General features: G+C 35.7%; 2 protein-coding genes across 3 annotated transcripts in view; both read right to left on the reverse strand.

Moving 5' to 3' along the window:
* LOC149804153 (G-patch domain and KOW motifs-containing protein-like) overlaps positions 1 to 17,450 on the reverse strand; it is a 70,783-nt gene extending 53,333 nt beyond the window's left edge. Inside the window, exon 1 of one of the 2 annotated variants that reach the window (XM_089954129.1) lies at positions 17,347 to 17,450. The gene's annotated coding sequence lies outside the window, so the exon portion shown is untranslated. The remainder of the gene's footprint in view (positions 1 to 17,346) is intronic. The other variant, XM_089954128.1, reaches the window with a different exon arrangement.
* On the reverse strand, positions 201 to 5,540 carry LOC149804154 (uncharacterized). Its single transcript, XM_089954047.1, has one exon. The coding sequence runs from the start codon at positions 5,205 to 5,207 to the stop codon at positions 201 to 203; it is 5,007 nt and encodes a 1,668-aa protein (XP_089810173.1). The 5' UTR covers positions 5,208 to 5,540.
* Positions 17,451 to 21,935: the final 4,485 nt, after the last annotated feature.

The following is a 21,935-nucleotide window of genomic DNA, read 5'->3' on the forward strand; positions in this document are numbered from 1 at the left end:
AAAACATCAAACCTATCCTTTAATTTGTCAAAGGTTTCGTAAGTGATGTTTCAGAATCATCAGCATATATCTGTGGTTGAGTGAAGCAGACTGGCAGAATTGTGTCTTAAATATCCACATTAAATGTCATAGTATTCATATTTGTAGCCAAGATAAGCCAGCATGAATTTTTTTAAAATATGTACTTCTAAATGGTCAGGTTAGTCACAAGCAGAGTTCAGTTCTGTTTTGTGAACTGGTGTTCTACAATTGGAACATATTACTGTGTCCTCCCCACTTGACATCTCAAATTTAGCTGTGCACTGTGAGCAGCCATACTTGCTGAGCTGTTTCACTTCAAAAGCCTCATACCCTTTCTCTATACTGAAGCCAAGGAGAAACTCAACACGACATCCAGCAAACCTAGAACCCTCCAGCTTTGCAACAGATGGTATGAAGAAAACTTTCACTGGAATTGTATTATTTCCAAGGTCAAGATCAATTGTGCCTGCAAGTTTCTTATTATTTGGTGAACAAATGGTCCCCTTGCAAACTTGTAACAGTTGGAAAGAGACTTTAACTTCCCTATCCTCAATCCATCCCACATGGAATCGATTTCCTGGGATAAGTTGCTTGATGCTCTTTCCATTCCCATTCCCATCCTTTCCCAACCATTCCCTGGGATGTCTTGGCCTTATTATGTACCTACTCATCTTCATCATCTCTTCTTTCAAAATCTGAGCATCGACAAGATTTTCTGTGCTCCCATGGGAGATGCATGATCCAAATCCAAGAAGACTTTTTAGAACAAAGAGATAGAACTTGGAAAGTGGGGAACTAACATAGTCATTCCACTGCTGAACATGAAGCAAGACCTCTTCAATGTTGTAGTCTTTAACAAAACATTCATGTCTAATGGCCAGCAGCCATTCTCTGTAATCTTGTTCCAGACTTTTCCTTCCAGAAGCTTGGAGTCCAAACATTGCAACTTCTTTGAAATTTTCTTCATACAAATCTACAATTTCTCTGACTTCTTTAGAATTTGTTATGCGCTCCACCAATGCCAGGCTTTCGTTTTTTGTGGAATATTTTAATTTCTTGGCTGCAATTTTTAACCGCCTGCTGAAAACATTTTCTCTGCATGGCATTATTTCAAGAACTTCAGCCATGGGTTTGAAAAGATGGTAATACCAGGTGGTAATTCTTTGCAAAGAATGATCAATTTCTCCAGGCTCAACTGAAGCAAAGCATTCCAAAATCAGACTATCAATTTTTGAGATGCTGCTTGAAATAAAATCTTTAGCTGAGACATCTTCTACTGCTTCTATCAAGTCTGGTACATGGTTCTCTGGTTCTTTGTTTTTACAAAATCTATGAACAAAATCACAGATTTGTAACCGAACTTGTAATTCCCCTGTGTACGCTAAGCTCGTCTCGTGTCCAGAAGGTGTGTAATTTCTTGACCGATCGAAGTGTGAGCAAGCTGATTCAGCAAGCAATACCAGTTCTTGCAGCTGCTGCTGAAATCTACTTTCCTCAGTCTTTATTTCTGGTTTGTCCGTAGGATTTCGCCCAGTGAATTTAGCAATTTTCTTCTGAAAGATCATGCCATACATATGGTATATATGCATTAAGGTCTGACTTGTTCTTTCATCAATTTCTCCATCCTGTTTTAGATTTTCTGCCTCAGCACACAAGGACAATGCTTTTTTAAAACACTCCTCTGCTTCAACCTCACCATCTGGTCTGCAGTTGGAATAGAATCTTCCTAAATGTGCATGGAAATTAGGATTTTCTGGAAATGATGTTGTAAGTTTCTCCAGGATATGTAACCTCTCTCTGAAGAGGGGTGGTTTTGACACTATGTCCATCATAACTCTTGACAACATTAGTTTTTTCTTGTGTTGCTCTTCAGTTTCTCCCATGTCTTTATTGTCTCGAAAGATGAAGATTCTTGCAAGAATGTGGCTAACTGTGCTTGAGTGGACATTAGACCGAGTCTTCTTTCTGGATACAAAATCAATGAAATCAACACAGAACTTTTCGAGATTTTGTCGAGCTTTGGTACTGAGTTCACTGCAATCAGTAACATCCCTTTCACTGTTTGACTGGCGATTCAACAGCTGCTCCAGTATTTCTTTTGCAATATAATAACTACAAATTCTTATGAAGTTTGTCCGTCCCTCATTGGTGTCTTGAACAACAAATTCTTGGAAAGGGTACTGAAAATCTTCTAGTGAGACATAGTAATTTGAAGGTTGGTTCAGTAATGCTGCAAATATCTGACATGGCAGTGAAGCCTGTCCATAATAATAAGCCAAGGACAGAAATCCAAGTATTTTCTGCCATGGAAGGAGCTCATTTGTGGGATTATTCTCTAGTTGTAAATAGCCTTTAACATAGGACTGGATCCCTTTGTATTCATGCAGGTAGGTTGTCATACCAAACTCATATAGGTAATGTACAACTCCCTTCTTTACCTCCTTACTCAACCTATCGAGAGTCTGTCTTTTACCTTCATTGCCTTCACATCGGTCACCAAACTTCAGTGCCAGTCGAGTAGCTTCGTCACTAGACACAGTTCCTTTTAGGAAAAATGTTTCTCCTTTCTGACTGCATGTGATGGGATAAAGATATCTTTTCATGCAGATTATGATAGTTCCAAATGCCATGCACTGCTTTGCAATGTGTTTGACTTTTGTTTCATCTTCACCATCTATAAGAACAATAACTGGCAGATGTGTTTTCTTATGAATAAATTCAATTTTGGAAATAATGTCTTGAATGGAGGATGCAGTGTGTAACTTCAGATGTACGCATGGTGTTTGCTCATGAAATGTCCATAGAATCCTTTGACCTAAAGTAGTTCCACCTGAGCCAGGAGCATGGAATATCCTGATCACTGCGGCTCTGCAAGACTCAGTAGTTAGATACTTTATCTTCTTAGTGACTTCCTTCATTAAATCTCTCTCGATGTCATAATGACTCATGCCACAATTGTACCATGCAAACCAATGCAAGGTGCTGCCTCTGTAAAACTTGTCTGCTTCTTCATCGAGAACAGCAACATCACATTTGCTCTTCGCATGTTCACTTGCATAATACAGAATGTGCATGTCTTCCCTAAGCCAGACAGCATCTCTTTCATTTATGTCAATGTTCTGATTGCCTTCAACTGGCAACTGGTAATTCATTTGTTCTTCTTCCTGGCTACTTCTCTGATTTATTATTGCCAAACATAACTTTTCTAAATCAACTTGGCAAATGAATAGTCTGCTCCCATGCATGGTTTTCATATATTCAAGAATATTTTCTGCTGCCTTAGTCTTTGGACGCCGAGTTAAGCAGATTACAAGATTTAAGGACAATCCCATTTGATCATCAAGTTGGCCAATAAATTTTTGCATTAGAGGAACCAGGTCTTCTTCTTGAGGCCAGAGAACTACTGCAGTCAAAACTGTGTAGTCCTCAACAAATTTTGCTAACTGCCGACAATGTCCCTCTAAACCAAGACTTACCTTGGGAAACCAGTCCTTTACATCTTCTATCTTCTCCTCTTTTGGGTCATCAGTTCGAGTACCACTTATGTCCCTTGCTCCTCGCATGAAGCACCATAACGTTGCACTGTCTGAGATTACTACATGAGGTTTATTCCAAGCTGTGATACTCAGTAACCGCTTGTTTTCAATTAGGTCCTGGTTGACACAGAGGAGGCCACTGTCACGACTGTTGATATCAAAATCATATACTGCTATCCATGGAACACAGGAAAATCCTTCAAGATTTTTTGTAGACCCTTTGACATCTCCTGATATCAGTATGTAGTGACCATTGTTGAATTGTCCAACACAGTCCATAAAGTACTTGACTGTTGTACCTTTTCTCTTTGCTGGAATGCTTTCTTCAATACATTTTTTAATACTGTAGTTTCCTGCATATGGCTCATGTTTGGTGCCAAGTGATCCCATTCCTTTTCCATCCTGCTCAAGAAACCATTGATAAATAGTCGCCATATCAGGATCTAAAGTGTTGCAGACTTTATTTTCATTATAAGGTCTATACCAGAGTTGCCCAGCATGCAAAATCACCTCTCCTTCCTCTCTATTGTTCCTAACAATGCTGGGTTGCCCAAAACCATAACTGGATTGAACTTCAATGATACTAAATTGCTTTCTATTGTAAGATACTTCAATGCAGTGAAACATTGGTCTAACAGTAAAATAATTTCCTCGAAAAAGCTGTTGATAATCTTTATCTTTGAAACTGAACTCGAGTCCATTAAGGCTGTGTGGAAGAATTGAACTAGTTTTCACTCCAAGGACAATGTGCGACCTAACTCTGTGAGGTGTGTTCCACATACTGATGATGTCCAACATCAATTTACATGGGTTTGATTGGTATATATCATCTGGGTAAAATATCAAGTCTCTTCCCGGAGTCTGATTGATCAATTTTTCAAACAATCTGACCTCTTCACTCTTCTCACTGCCATTCAGCTCAAAACCATGAGACCCTGAAATATTAACCTTTTCAATTTTGGACTGACCTTTGACAACTCCAAAGTAAGGGGCAGATCTGTGTTTTTTAGACATCTGTACATGCTTTTCACTTCTGCTTTTAGGGACTGTCTGCCATTCTTCAATGTTATCATAATTCTGGTCTGTTACTGGATCACACAGTGATTCATTTAAGGCAGGAGAAAACTGAGGACTCTCCTCCACCTGAATCACTCCCTCTTCTTCTTCACTAGTTACATGAAGGCCCGAGTCTGACTGGAAGGGCAGGGCCTCCTCATCTCTCACACTTTGAACCTTTGTATCAGGCAACACACATTCAACTTTTGTATTTGTTAAAAGCCTTTTTTTAACCCTGTTTATTTCCATCACTGATTCTGGTTTTTCATCGAGTTTGTCAGACTGAAACATAGGGACTGATGCTGCAAAATATTCTTTAGCTTTCATTTTCTTATTGACTATTTTAACAATTTCTATGATTAATCCTTTCCGTTTCGTCCTCAGTACGTTAAAATGATCCTTGTTCTTTTCTAAGAATTGTCTGAAAGGCAAGCCAGCAATGTCTTTGAAAGCCATGCTAGAACTGTCATGTTTAGCAAAAGTGCTCCGGAATTTTTCTTCCAGAATCCTTAAAGGTGCTGGAGGTGGAGATTCTTGGAGTTTGGGATTCAGAACAAGTTTCAACATCGCTACCACCATATCATTACCTGTCATCCCGATCTCTTTGGGACCTAAAAACAAAGTACTTTGATAATAATGTTGGCTTTGTTGTTTCAGTGATACTAATTTACAAAAAAATCAATGTATACTGCTATTCACGGTCCTTTTACATACTGTTTATACTATTTTTCTTTCTTTTTCTTTTCTAATATGCAAGCATATTAACAACTGAATACAATTTTAAAAATTATCATCTTAGTTTCCTTTCAAAAGCAATTTTTCAAACCAATTTGACACTACTGCATCAGTAGAACATATCCATTGGAGACAGATACTTTCAGGTTAGACAAATCACTTAATTTCAATTGCAGGGCTGGTCTGTCTTACTGTTTTATTACTATCTGCAAGGCCATGAAGTTTGTTACTATTATCAATACTATAACAAACTGTTTTGTCAGATTTAACACCGGTTTTAACACATCACTGCACTGGGTGCAACTAAATAAATGTGGCATGAGTGTCTCACAGGACCTCTGTGCAGCCACATTTCCTCAAATTTTGAAATATTTCTGAAAAGAAAAGTATCTACTACCAAAGCCTATAGTATCTAAAAGAGAAAATATGTAATATTCTATTGCCCAAAAACACTTTTACATTGGTGCAATTAAGTTATTTAATGCAACAATTAAACAACCAAAGCAAGTGTTTATTCTAAGCAGTGCCATAAAATTATCTTACTACGTAGGTAAGTACTTACTACTTATTCAGATTCTTCAACTGATGAACAAGTGAATAAAGATTCCAAAGCCATACTTGGGTAACGATTCTTACCAAAGACAAAAATTATCAGATAGTACTGTTAAAGCAAGTACTGAAATAAAATTCCAGAAGTACAGCACAAAGAAATGACTTACACTAACACTGGATAAAGAAAAGAGGAAGAATAAGAATAAAGATAAGCGACATTAATTTAAAAAGGGCTATAAAGTCATAAAAACTTATTAGTTAGTCAATACCACAAACAAGCCTTGCAAGGATTAAAAGGATGATCACTCAATTACAACAGACACTTAAAACAGTTTTGCCAACAAATGTCTTTAAACACAAAACGTGAGGCAATTTTCCATGAGTGAATTGTACAGCTTTTGGGGTTACAAGTATCCAATGAAAGGAAGAGTACATCCTGCATCCAATTACATGGTAGTTACACTAAATCTGGGTTCTCTCTGCTCTAGATTTCAAGAACGTTCATCTAATGTGAGTTTGGAATTATGAATTTGGATGAAGTGTAGGCAAAGCAATAGTGACATGTAATGTATTACTGCTATTAAAAGATAATGATTCCTGTCTGACTCAACTGTCATAACCATGCAGAATACAATCATCTATTCACTGGGACCTAAGGAAAAGGCCATCAGATTGGGGTAGGTGGAGGGAATCTTTGCAAAAAATAGCGGTCAAGTATTACTGGGTAAATAAAGATCAGGCGAAATGAAATTCAGTGACTTTTCAATGACCAGTTTCCAGTTTTTGATGATTACTCATGGTATCAAGTGTTCAAATTCAGTTAATAAATTAAAATCAAGAAACAAAATACAAAAACAATACAGAAATAAATGTAATGAAACATTATCTGAAAGAGAAATGATATTTATAAAAATGTCATTGTAACTGGACCCAGCTGTTAACCATTGTTCTTCAGCTTCTATACTTTCTCCTCCAGTTGCAACTCAAATGCTTTCACTTCAGAGATGCTGCCAGGATTTTATCTAAAGGTGGTGGTGGTTGGGGGGGTGGGGTGGGGTGGGGGGTGGAAGACACTTGTCACTAAAATATGAAGTAGAACAAAAAGGAGGAGGGAGAAGAGAACAGCTATAGTTCAGTAATACCCAACACTTAAAAATCCACTTATCCTTCTTCAAACTCCACTCTGTTAAGAGTCATATATAAATCAAAATCTTTAAAAGATATCACCTCTAATTGTATAAGCATTAATCTATCAATTTTTGTCTGAGCTTATTCTGTTCCTTACTTGTGTATGAATATTGTTCTGTGCTAAGAGGCCCCTGCTGAAAGGTGTTACACATAATTAACTTACATTGCTTTTAGGGATTTTTTAAAGAAGTTTTTACAATTTTATTATATGCTGTGGGTAATGAAACATTGCATCTAGTGGATGACCTTGTCCAAAATCACTGACAGTTTTCATAATTAACTTTTTTCTCTCAAAGTGAGGATCATTATAATAAGCTGTGTCAAGGACAGTGTACTTTTTTAAAAGTTAGACTACATGTTGACTCATGTTTTATTGTGATTTTGGTAAGGGACTTTCTAATTATAACTAAGATCTTTCTGGAACAATGTACCTTTGATCCTTATACAGGGTATCCTTTTTTGTCTTAGTTTAAAATATAAATCTTGTGAATTTGATAATTAGTCATTCGTGCTTTAAGATCCAGCATAATCGAATTGTTTTCTTGTTGTGTCCAGTAGTTCATATGGGCTGAAATTTATTTCTTCAAATCATTCCAATGATTTTTCTCTGGAAATGCAGAGTGTTCATAGTTTTTTTTATTATATTTTTCTACATAGACATCCACTGGGATTTATAGTTAATTCAAACCTGGAATTATATTACTGATATTACTGTGATTCAACAAAAACTGTTGGTACAACATGGTACAAGGCACCACACACATATCAACACTTTCAGTGTTGGATTTAATTCAGATTTCTACTGAAGTTTTGTCAGCACTTTTATTATTAGGATTTGTGTCTGTAACTCTTATGGTTATTTTGTGATTTAATATGCAATACTGCAAGTTCTTTTTTTTTTATATTCACTTTGTATTATAGGGTAAAAAGTATTTTCTAAATTTTACAAAGCTTGTTGCTTTTCTTTTCTGTTACCTATTTTAAGAGCATAGACTCATAACACGGGGCATATACATAGCTAGTTTAGCTAGCTGGAACAAGTTTGGAAACTGTTCTTTCTGGTTTTCATGTACAAATTTTCCAAAGCCCACAGATATTGTCTTTTAGATACTTCTGCTCCAAAATAAGATTTTTCAATAACATAAGCTCTGCTAAGTTTTACTTTCTTGAATCAGTGCTCTAATGACCACCATGCTAGATTTACTGACTGTTCCATAATACTTTATTAGGATATTAAGTCCATCAATGCCATAGTCAGCTTGTTCAAACAGAGGTATTTTGATCAAATAAATATGTTTACTTCCTAATTTCATTTTTAGATCATTTTTTATTAAATTTATCTGAACTCTTATAGGTTATAGAGCTATATGAAACTATGCTCAAGGTATTTTGAAATATGCCTTCTGAAGGAGAACTATTACTCTTTGGGATTTTTTGGGGACTCATTATTACAAATTTATTGTTTTTTTTTTCACTCATAAGCCCAAAGGTATTATGCCTGGAGCTGATTAAAAATTGAAATCTAAAAATAGCATGTAGTCAAAATTTCCAGAATTTGGGGATCAGCAGTTTTCTTGTTAACAAAGAGGGAATTTGCAAACATGTCAAAATTGTAAACACTTTTATAGTGAAAGAAACTAAATAAATGTTCTGATATCCCTACATTTCTTAAAGTGAATTAAAATGACAGAGAATAATGCATCCCCATGTTTATCCTATCAAGGATACCTTGGCAGTAAATTGTCCCTGACTGTACATTAAAATTCACCTTGCAATGATTTACTCCAAATTAAAAACATAATCCATGCAAATCAAAGAATATACATTTGTTTTACTATTCATGGTTTTAATTGCACACATTCTTTTACCTTAAAATCGAGTAGTAGTTTAAAATTAGAAACAATATACTCAAGAATACCAAGGAGACAATCCATATTTTCAAGTCCAAAGGTTGGCACAAACAAGTGTGAAATGAACATTCCAGAAATTTATACCTCTTAAGCTGTTGATCATACCTAATAAAATGACATATCTAGTGTTTGAAAAGTTTTGAATTTGCTATATGATGTGCCTATCGTGGTCAAAAAGTTGACAAACATATATAGTATAACATATTTGCAAGCCTTCAAATTGATGTCACTAACTATACGTTTTACAAATAAATTGCCATCACCATTATCATCAGCCAGCATTTGCCAAACAAAATGGTCATCTAAAAATGAACTCAACATTTGATGTTTCCTAGGTAGTACATATTTAAACATGCATTTACAAAACTTCCTTTAGGCCTAGTTCAAACTACAACAGAATGGTTTGTCCAGGACCCAATGTGCCAATTAAATCAGTGAAGTCAAAGTATATATGCATTAATGACATCATGTAAAAGGGGCACTATGCTGGACATCTGATTACTTCCTGTGGATTAAGATAATGGTGGAATTGCAAACATATGATGGAAAATCAAACTGTACTTCCAATCGTCAAAAAACATAAAATAAATGACTCTAAAGTAAAATCTTCCGTTGCAAAATCTCTAATATTCAAATGATGGGGCAACAGGGAGGTTACTAGGGTGAGCCATGCAGCTGAGATCCTAATCTGGTGGAGCACCTGTGTATTGTTTGTAAATGTGTACAAATATACTCAATCCCACTTTAGACTCAAGGAGTGTTGAAAATTGGATTTCCATGGGATCTGAGCTGATATAGGATCCTTGGCAGTCTCCATTTTGCTAGAAGCAGGAACCCAAGTGAGCACAAGAAAGGTCTCCACAGGGGAACCAAGCCAACTTCTGAGTTCAGAGTCCTCTGGAGACAGAGGTAAAGGCAAAGTGATAAAAAGGTCTTGGCCCAGAGACATTATGAGGGACAGGATGTGGTAGATATTACCTTGGTTGGTGAGGAAATTTATTACCAAACTTACAAAATTCTGGAATGTCATGAGAACCAAATTTTGGGATATGGCAAAGATGGGTCACCTCTGACCAGGTCCTTCAGAAGAGAATCTCTGAGGGCACTGTGCATTAAATACTCATCACAATACTGGAGGACAGGCATCTTTAATAACCTCAAGTGGACAGCAACTACTTTGATCACCCTGGTAAAAGCTCTCAGGGTGGAGAAAAAACTCAAAGAAAGAGAAAAATGCCTACTGGCTGAGACAAAACCAGAGGTATTTTCTGTGGAGGGAAGATGGGGATGTGAAGGTATGCATTGTGAAGATCGATGGAGACCTCCTAGTTGCAGAGTCATATAGCATTCCTGACTGTGGTGTTCATTACCATCTTGAAGCATTCCTCCCGAAGAAATCTGTTTAAGGTGGAAAGATTGACTACAAGCCAAAAAGATGGATGAGAGGGAGTCTGAATTGAAGCTGCTTGTTTGACTGTTGACTGAAGAACTTGGAAGGTCTCATAAGGTGGTCAGAATGGGTGCATTTCCTGGCCAGTTTCAAAGGGCCTGGAGCTGCTGTGAGAGATCTATGTTGCTGATCTCTTAATTCAAGTGATGCCAGAGGGGATGAGGCCTATGAGAAGCATCACTGCCGACTTAAAAAGGTTCTGCTGTGGTTAAGCAAGACCTTCAACATCTCCATGATGGCATCTCTGTGGATATAAAGAAGCTCTGTGAAGAGTGTCATCAACATGGAAAGCATGATCTCATTAGTCCTGATCACATTTTAGTTATATGTCCGTTGCCATTACTTTCTTTTATGCACTCAAGAGTTACCTTTTTCAGTGACATAAGCAATCCTATAAAGTGAAGTAACATGTTGAATTAATGTTTATAAATATATTTGACATATAACCAGTGGATAGTCATTAAAGAATGACCATAATATAGTTTAACATTTTGAATACTAATGGACTACATCATCATCAGTCATGTTTTGGCTTAACACAAAATAGTAATTTTCCACATATCATTCATTCCACTTTTTATTTTGGCAAGCTTGTTGTTTCACCATCTCCTTTTGATAACAACTAGTGGATTTATCTTTGGTTTTCTAACAGAAATAAAGGCAGCTTAATTGTTTTGAATCCTGGAACTGACATGGGGAAAAAGTGGGAATTTTGTCTAAAGGCAATGCTGATACCAATTTGTTTAATCCTTTTATTGCCTTTAGTATTTATATTAGCATGATTATCAAAACTGAGTAAACATGTACTTATTTAAGGTATTTTTTATCAAAGCAAACTACTACTGAGTTATTATTGCAATTATTTTCCGTGTGGCTATGATCTAAAACCAAGAGCTGTACTTCATTCAGCTTAAGTTAAAATTTTCTATGTACATGTGGTGACACCATGAGACAATGTCATTATCAATTCACCAATCACTATTTTCGTTGATTTAGTACCACACCTTAAAAATTTAGGTATTTAAATTTTCAAGGCAGCAAACATAATTACTGGCAATATTTGACAATTATAATGCAATAAAGCATAAACTGACAACAATAAAGTAGAGCAAAATCTGGGAAAGTTAATATGGGTACAACATCATGCTAAATGCTTGTCATTTTCCAATGAAAGTGTACATATTTAACAGGTAGCAATGATAACAAAAGAGAATTAAATACATTTAATGATTTTTCAAACAAGTTATATTAAGTCATAACATTTCCATCTAATAATTCATAATGATAATCTCATAACAACCAGTCTTTTTTTTTCAAAAAATGTATGAACAATAAAATACATTGAGAGATCAGTAGAAAAAAAAAGGTCTAAGTTGTTCCAAGACTTGCAGTACGTGAAAAAAAAAATTACTTTTAATTCTGTGTCCCAACATTTATAGGAAAAAAAATTAGTTTGGGAACTAAAAAAGGGTGTCCCAAGACTTAGTTTTCAAAGACTGACTATACTTACATTACACAAGCTTTCACACCAAAATCTTTGACAAGCCAGTTAGATATTTCTCATAGTAACTTGAAATATTCTTTTGTAAATGCTGAGGTGAGTTGTTTTCCATTTTTACATTGTATGAATCCATCAAGTGACTGACAGAACTAGAACCAGAAGTGCACAGATGCTTATTGGAAAAGTTGAATATTGCAGATGCATGCACAAGTCTCCTTGCAATATGTACAACCAACCTCCCAGGGGAACCAAATTACTAGCATACCAACAAATAAACAATAAAACAAACAAAAATACAACAGAATACTGTGCTTTCCAAGCAATATCCTGTGTTCGACCTAATAAGAAACCCTACTGCAATAAATGTTTCTGCCCCTATTTTTTTTTTTACATTTTCTTAGGCAAAGGATTTATTTATCATTCAAATGATCATGTGAAAAAAAAAGTTTATATGAAGATTTCTTAAAGTTTTCTCTCTGTCATTTTTTCATTAAAAAATTTTTACACTTAGATATACGGTAAAGTAGGCAGCTGGTGGTTTAAGTATACTGCAGCTCGAGTGTCTTCCTCTGAAGAAACAGACCAAGGCAAATTAAAGAAAGTGTCAACCCAATGATGATAGCCTCTGTTCAAAGACCTTTGAAACTGTACTGTAAAGACTGCTCCCACTATGTACTGTACTTTGTGACATGCAAGTTGATACTTTTTTATCTGGAGGTATGGGCTTCATCTTATATTCTAAATTGACTTTTATATGGGTCTCTTAGCTGAGAAATAAGGTACCATTGCACATCAACTCTGTCCGCATGAAGTACATTGTCAGGTAGAATGACAACTTGATACTTAAGTTCTTCTAATTTATCGGCAGACTTTCCAGCAGCAAGATGCATCATTCAACAGGGACAACCTGATATGTACACTGATGGAGACATTTTCAAAACATAGAATGCAACTCCTTTATGAATACTAGTCATCACTGATACATTACCAGCTGAAAACCCTGTACAGGTCTGCCAACTTATGTTTATTCAAAGCATTGTTAAACAAATAAAAAATGTTTTCTCAAGTGGAATCTACTGTTAATTCTGGTAATGAAAGTGGAGCATTCTGACTTTGCCCTTTTCATTGTCCAAGTTTCTTACACAGACTGGGTACAAGTTTTTGTCATCATAATCACTGCTCCTGTCTGTTGCAATACTAAACGGACCAATTTTCATGGCTTCTGCAATTTTAAGTGAAGTATCTTCTGCTAAACACCTAACAATATTAGATGATTTCGTTCTTGCACCTGCATAATTTCTGCAATTTTGGAATCAGGAAACATACATTTGAACAAAGGACCAATGTAGTCTTCTACTGCTAGGGGTAGTCCGTGTTCTATAAAGAACTTGGTAAATATCACCTCTGCAATTATAAAATTTGTGTCCACAATTTAGTTCTGCTGTAAAAAAGAAGTTACCTTAGTACTGGAGTTAGCAAAATGAGCTAATTCAAGGTTTCTTTGTTTTACCACCATGACCAACATAAAAATCCTTTCCACACAGCCTGCAATGGGCGTGAAGCTGCCCTAGAATCGAACGCTGTATTGTGTAATTCAAGTATTCATCTTTGAATCGGTTTTTCATCTTTTTCTAATCCATCTGTGAAATTATCTGAAAAACATTTCATCTCTAACACACGCATCGACTAGAATAAATCTGACTTAACTTTTAGCACCAAATACCTACAGACTGGTTCTGCACCAGATATAAATTAGCACAAAGAATCTGCCAGCAAAGATTAAAAATTAGAAAACCAGTCTGTACTCTCCTAAGCCATACAGCTGCTATAAATAGAAACCAAGGTCAAAAGTTTGAGAATAGAAATCAGCATGTTTCTTTGAAATAGGGAAGTTGCTATAAATATAACATAATACTGTTAGGAAAGTGCATGCAAGTCTAAGGATAAACGTACTCTTATGTTGTAGTTACGTAGAAGCCATCTTTTCTAGAATATGGTCTGAAAGATTAATGGGATGTTAATAAAAATGAGAAAACAACCTATTAATTTTTTGGTGAGGGGGGATATACCGAAAATGCAGATTCCAAATACATTTACGTGCAACTGTAAGGCATAATTTTGTGGGGAAAAAAGCATAGTGATTATGCCAAAAGCATAATGGTTGGCATGTATGTGCATGCCTTTGAAAAGAGGATAAAAAAGGCAGGTTTATATTTTACTTAGAAAACTTATTAACTGATTTGACAGAATCAAATAATAAATCTTTAAAACTTTTCTTAAGATAAAGAATTCTTTCTTTGATTAGGTTTGAAAAAAAGCTGGGAAACTCCAGATCTGCCAAGAACATTGGGGCTATGTTGCACAAAACTTTCACTGCAGCTCATTACAAATGAATTTAAAACTATAGGTAAATAAATATAGGGACTGGGAGGAGGGGGGTTCAAAGACTAACATAATAAAAATTGGATTCACAGTCATGCAATGCAAGACGCCAACCTTGATAGTTATGATGTGGGGGGTTGGGAGGTAGAAATCCTGCTACTCCCCCATCGTGACTGTCATGGTCAATATCTTGTACTGTTTGACTATTTGGGCCCCCATCACTATAACCATTTACCAAAAGTCCTAATTTCATTTGTAAGTAGTTCCTATAGGTAGCCTAAACTGTTAATGAACACGAAAAAGATTTAAAGACACAAAAAGTGGTTACTCGCGTGTCTGGACAACAACAATTCAGCAAAGTCACAATGAACTCAAGAGAGCATCAAATCCAAGAATCATTATTATGTCAAACAAAACAACACATCCTTTGCTTGAATACTAAACTTCTACACAGATCACATATGCCAATTTAGATAAAAGATTAAGACCATGCTGTAGCCTTAAATGCCTACCACTGGTAGAATTATATTTTTTCTTATGTTGACATAGCTATTACGTTGCAGGAGTATTCCCTGTTCTACAAATAGCTACGTAGCAGTTGCCCTCAACAAAAACTCAACACTCTAAAATAAAGCTCTAAAACTGATAGGAAATATCTTTATAAAAAAACAAATTAACAAAAATAAATAAATTTTTCTTTTTCTTATATAAAGAATTGCAATTATAAGAGTTTAATGTAGTTTTTTCCAAGTTTATCGTGGTAGTAAACTGTCAGTTGCAGACACACAGCTTACATCATACCCTTTGGTCATTATTTGCTGTGTGATTCGGCAACTGATAGCTTATACCATGACAAACTCTGAAAAAACAGTATTAAACTCTTAAATGACTGTAAGTCTTTGGATCGTAAGTATCGGGACACACTAATTTATTTTCAGAAGTAATATTTTATGACATAAATGTTGAGACTCAAAATTAAAGCAATTTTTTCATGTACTGGAAGTCTTGGGACACTTTCAACATCTTTTAAATACTAATTGATCAATGTATTTTCTCGACTGTAATGACATTTTAAAAAAAGTGACCATGGTTGTTAAAAGGCTATCATCATGACATGGGAATGTTATAAATTTATATAATTTGTTTGAAAAGTCAATAAATATAGTTAATTTCCCTCTGTTTTCTTGTTATTTCTAACCAATTCAAATATGTATAATTTGATTGATGACAAGACTTCAGCATAAGCAGGTTGCTATAAGCATTTTTATCTAATCAGAGATGTAATGTAAACCCCACATTCTGGTGAATTTGAAACCATGCAAAATGTGAACTAGAGGTATGAGAACTGAAAATTTGGATTGAATTCTGCATTTCCACATGCTGAAATATCTCATTATCACTTAAAAATATATGCAACAGATTTTTGTTAATTCAAACAGATATGGCCTCTTTTTCAACTCAAGCTCCATTAAGCAATATATTATCCATGATCATTTTCACATTTCAACACATTAACCCCTGGCGGCGAGTTAATGTGGCAGGGTTTAGTAGCCTACTGCCGAGCTTTGTAGCGTCATGGTCATGCATGATACACTAAAGTGGTGGTAGTATAGAAAGGTAGACAGATGTAGCTCTACAATGATACCAAATAATCTGGAAATTTCTAGTTGCACTACAAAATACAGAGGGAAAAATCTCATTATTTTGGACCAGATTTTCATCTACCCAAAATCTGCATGTGGTCAGACTCTGATTTTGTGTCCAGATTTGAGACTTTTTGGTCTCAGATCTAAGGCAAACCGGTATGAACTGCAAATAGACAGATGAACCTTTGCAAAAAGTAGGATAAGATGGGCATTTGGAATAATGAGTGGTCTCGATACAAAAATAATGGGTCCATTTAGCAAAAAAAACCCCCAAAAAACAAAAACATTTTACCTTTCTGCTCATGCGCAAACCAAATAGCCAATGAAAAGCAATGTTTCTAACACAACTAGGCAGTATGTTATTGAATGATCACCTGGAAGTTGGTGTTTTCGGATGTATTCAGAAATAGCTTTCAAAATGTGCTTCCTATTCGAATTTCAGGCGAAAATGACAAAAACCTCCAGGGGTTAATGTGTTAAACTGGCACAATATGGACAGTATTGTGGAAACACATTGTGAAACCAACTACCTACCTAGCCACCTACATACTGATCTACCTACCTATCTTGACTGGGCATAAAAGACATAAACCAGTAAAAAAAAAATAACATTTTTTATTTCACATATCAAACATATAGGAAATAAGTTGAAAAAGATGAGGGTGTAGTACGTTATTCCAGATATATTATACAGGATATAAGGCATCAATGTAGTCATGAACTAAGTGCAAAAACTAAACACAAGCCAATAAAAATGTCAAATGTAGGTCACATTAACCTTTATTGTTGTAAGTGTGTGATACTAACAGGGATGCATACTAACACCTATACTGATGGTTCTGGCAAGAAATGTGCTTGTGAATGAGCCCATGTCAGTGTTGTGTGAAATATGGGTCACATTGACCTACTTTTGAGATCAGGGTGTAGACCTCATCAAAATATATTCCCTTGAAAAATAAACCTGAAACAAAGTCTAACCAAAGTCAGTGAACCATGAAGATAGGGTAGTTGTCTACTTTTGTGATGAGAGTGTAATGCAAGGACTTTAGAAGGAAGAATGGTTGACATTCAGTGAGGGTATACATGTTTTTTTTGTGACAGCTTACCTGTACTTCACAGAGGTAACCTAATAATAAAAAAACAGGGAGAAAGGTTCACTTTCCATATTTAATAATAATTCTAGTCATATTTAACATGCTGTATAAACATGTAATTGTAGGAAATGTTATTAGCACATTATTTAAAAATACATCAATCTACACATTTTAGAGCTAAAACATCTGAGCTAAAATAAGTTGACGTCTCTTAACATAAAGCCATGAAAACTTAAATTAATGCAGCTCTACAGCCATAATGGAATCAACAATACCTTGACTTAGACCTTTCTTAGCCTCTTCGATGGCTTTATCAATATCAATGACCTTCATCTTTGAACCAGCTTGTATTCCCAGATTGTGCTCAAAGTAAATCCGAAGAAGGCTACCTGCAACACAGTAAATTTAATAATGTTGATTAAATACTTTCAAATCTTGTCACTGTAAATTGTATTTCAAAACTTAATCCACTTATTCTTAATTAAGGAAATGTTGTTGTTGTTTGACGCCATTTTTCAGCACAAGATCGGCTATACATGGCAACTAGTATTAATGGTGGAGGAAGAAACCGGAAGAACCACCGACCCATGAGAAGCTACTGGCAAGCTTTCTCACATACCCTACATTGGCCGAACCCGAGACTCGAACCCATGCAGACAGAGGTGAGAAGGCAGTGATCTGTAACAGTGAGCACTTTAGACCACTCGACCACCTTAAAGAAAATGTGTGTGCATGTGTGTGTGATTTGGATTTTTAATGTAGCTTAAACAATTTTTTCAGTAACATCGTACAATGTGTCCAGTGTGGTGGTTTATTGTGATGTCTATTATTGGGGCATCATGCTGCAGACATGTAGCATCATGTACCATGTTATGTATATTTGATTTAATTTATATTTGATTTAATTTAATTGTTGGTAAGTTTTAAAATCTTTTTATTTTTAGTTTCATTACATGTCAAAGTAATGTAATTTTGTTTACTAGGAATCTGATATTTTCCAGAAATTAGTTTGACCCGATTGTTTAATCATAAACACCAAACTTTGTATCTTTTGCTGACCTAGTCCGTGGCCTTAATTGAGAATCAAGTAAACAGCTTCTTTTTTTAATCATTTTTAATTTGTCAATGATAATAATGAAATCGAGGCTGTACTGGAATATGTGACCTTAGATGTGTAGATACCTTCTAAACCATTCACGGGACCATAGCTGCCAACCTTCCAGGCTCACAATTAGTGAAAATAGGGATAAAAAGTTGTGAATTTGGACATGAATTCGTGAAAAATACCACGAAAATAACTCCATCCACTCTGACCACTCCGACCATCAATACTACACTATATAAAGTTCGCAAAATAAAAATAAAACACTACATATATGCAGAAATATTTATTTATCAAGACATGATGCTGTGGCAGACTTGAACTTCCTCAACTGCTTGATCGTAAATTTGTTTTCTAAACAGTTCCGACTTCTTGCCTGCTGGTTGATCTTGGGGACTAAAATTGCTGACAAATTTTCTGCAGCTAAGGAGGCCCTAAAGTCTGTCTTATTTTTCCTCACTAAAGAAAATACTCTTTCGCTGTCACTGTTGCTGTGAGGAATGCACAGGAGCTGCAGCATTTTTGGTTCTTCCACAGGAAAATTTGGAAGCGATTTTCGAGTCCGGCAACATTTGTCAGAACAAATGTTTAGCATGGTCTCCAGCTGATAAAGGTTGATTGTGTTCGACAAGAAAACTCACAAATAATGCTTCAGTGCTGGTAGCCTGCAGGTCTTCCGCCAATGGTTTAAAATATTCCAGAGCTGAAATCTGCGAATTCTTAATTTTCCCAACTTCTACGTGTTTTTTGCAACTGACATTCTTCCTCACATCGTCTCTGCGATGGCACACTGAGTGCAAAAAGCATGAATGAATATCAATGTTTAATGGCAGAATGCACGGCCAATTTTTAATATATTCCAAATTAAACTTCACTTTTTGAGTAATAAATTTCTTTTTCCTTGGTGGTGAAGACATTTTCAAGATCTTACATACGATGCTGAACGGTAACTCAAATCAGTGTTCTGACGCATGCTTGGAGCAAATTTCCTGTTAGGCCCCAGTTTCTCCCAAAAGCATTTGTAAAACTACTCTTATACATATAGATTAAAATAGGCTAAAATGCTTGCTACTGGGCCAACTGTACTAATCGGCTGTAGATCTACTAATATCGTAACCAGCAGTACCGGACCGTTTCCGCAACTGCGAATATCATGACTAGCGCTTAACGGGAAATCGGTTATTTTATTAAAGATTTAAAATAATTGAGGATTGGAAAATTCGTGAATTTTTGGCTTATGGCGTGAATCTGTGAATCGCTGAAAAAGTCGTGAAATTCACACCAAATTCGTGAGGGTTGGCAGCTATGCGGGACCCTCATACGGGTACATGTGTCTGTTTTGCGCATTATTTGTCTGTATAACCTTTGTCTAAGAAGAAATAATCTCAGTTGGGCTTTTACCTTGTACACTGATAAGTGTTTGCTTGTGACTAGTTTGGAGTTATATTTTAATTTTTATTCAAATTATTTTGATTCTAAAAGATTAATTTTTTCCTGGAAATATTTGAGTGCTCATACAGAATTCTTGGACAAAGACATTTCTTTAAATTTTATTCAGAAAAACACTGGAATATTGGTTGTGAATCAACAAAGAACTGTAGACACATCCATAATATAAAGGCTACAGTATATGTCATTGTGTTCCATTTTGGATTTTTTGTCGGGACTCGAACTTGAATTCATTAGAACAGTTTTAATTTGTGGATTATTTTTGGATTTGATTCTTAAAACCGTAAGTTCTTATTTTTTCATTTTACATTGTAATTTTTTTTCTCCAGGGAAATAAATTATTTGTTAAATGTTTCAAAGCTTCTTGTTTTCACTCTTTCTTTTGTTACAGTTTATTAGAGCCTAAACATGTAACATAAGACCCACCAATCGCATCATCTTGAAACCAGGACAACCTGTCCTAACACTAACCCCTTTAATGCTGATCACCTAATGAGGCAGCCTTTAGTACCATTTTTATAAGTCTTTGGTATGACTCTGCCAGGATTCAAACCTGTGACCTCCTGCATCTGCTCTAACCACTTAAGCCACGGAAGCAGTCAGAAGAAAAAAAAAAGAGTTCTCAAACATTATTATATTAGGTAGTCATTCATTTGTTTATCAATTAAAATGTCAAACAAACACCTTAATGATGTAAAATTCAGAGGTCATTAGGTCAAATTTACAAACTGTTTCTTTGTCACACAATTAATGAAGTTGTTGTCAGTTAGGATTCTTTCAAAGGTGAATAGGTCTAGTTCACATATTTCTTTGTTGAACAATCAATACTGATATGGCTGAAAAAGCTTGTTAGGTCTTTAGGTTTTCCCAATTATCTGAACACTGTGGCCACAAATCACAATCCAGTGAAAGTTTATCTCCTGGACAGATTTTTAAAAAAATAATAGTAAACAACTATCCAGGGCCTGTAACCAACGACATTACCTCAGTTATCATATGGTGTTTTCTTCTTGCTACATTTTGTTGGGTTCTCTTAGCACATCATACCTAAATATTTGAAATGCTTCTTCAAGGGACTGATGCTCTACCGGCTGAAGAATTTCCAAGAATTCAAAACCATTTCTTCCTGTTAACTGCTGAGTATGGAAACCACCTCTGATAGTTTTTAGTACAATCATTAGCTTCAAAATCAGCTAATGTGGCAGTTAAATAAGACGCAACATCAGCACCATTTTCATTTAGGATAAACAAGATATCATTAGGTTTACATCCATTCATAAGGTGCAGCAATAACAAGATTTTAAAGATGGTGGGTATATCAGCCATAGAGGGCATCAATGTGTGTGTGTGTGTGATTTGGATTTTTAACACAGCTTTAACAATTTTTCAGTCATATCGCTATGATGTCTGCATTGTGGCAGTCTGTAATGATGTCTAACACTGGGGCATCATGCTGCAGACATGTAGCATCATGTCCCATCCAGTCATATTATCCTGACACCAGGCCGACCAGTCCTAACACTAACCTCTTAATGCTGATCACCAAGCAAGGCCGCTATTAGTACCATTTTTCTAAGTCTTTGGTATGACTCAGCCGGGGATCGAACCCATGAACTCCCGCATCCAAGGCAGATGCTCTAACCACTAGGCCACCAGAGCAGTCTTGAGGGCATCAAAGCAGCTCCATTATCATTTAGGACCAAATCAACATCAAATAAGGTCTTTTGGTGAAAACCCAATGTCAATATGACATTCCATTCAGGATGAACAGCCATAAAAAAATTTCAAGATTGCAGCCATATTGTATGTCAGATGATTACCATTTTCATTTGTGACAAGTAGATGTCAGAAATCTTTTACTGAAAACCCATGCTGATATGACCACCTATTCAGGGGAGTAGCAATGACTATTTTCAAGATGGCAACCATGTTCGACATCCAACCAGCACCATTTTCATTCAGGACCAACATGACAACACAAGAAATCTTTGGCAAAAGCCCCATTTTGATACGACTTACAGTTCAGGATTTGTAGCGATATATAGTTATGTGAGTGAAATATAACTAATTTTAATTAATTAATACTTAGCAGACAATATTCCACTCATTACGTTTTTGTGACTCTTTGCTGTTTACTACTCTTTTGGGACTCCAAGCTGTTTATTCCCTCCTCCAATTAATACTGGTGAACCAGTATTCAAAAGAATATCATCCCCGTCCGACTCCTTAGTCACAGCCAACTGACAGAATGTATATTCTCCTCTGTTGATCTGGACTTCAAGTACAGCACATCAGATTGGGGTGGAAGGATTA

Source organism: Sinohyriopsis cumingii, chromosome 3, assembly GCF_028554795.1.
Source record: "Sinohyriopsis cumingii isolate HCF-2022 chromosome 3, ASM2855479v2, whole genome shotgun sequence".
Classification (NCBI taxonomy): domain Eukaryota; kingdom Metazoa; phylum Mollusca; class Bivalvia; order Unionida; family Unionidae; genus Sinohyriopsis; species Sinohyriopsis cumingii.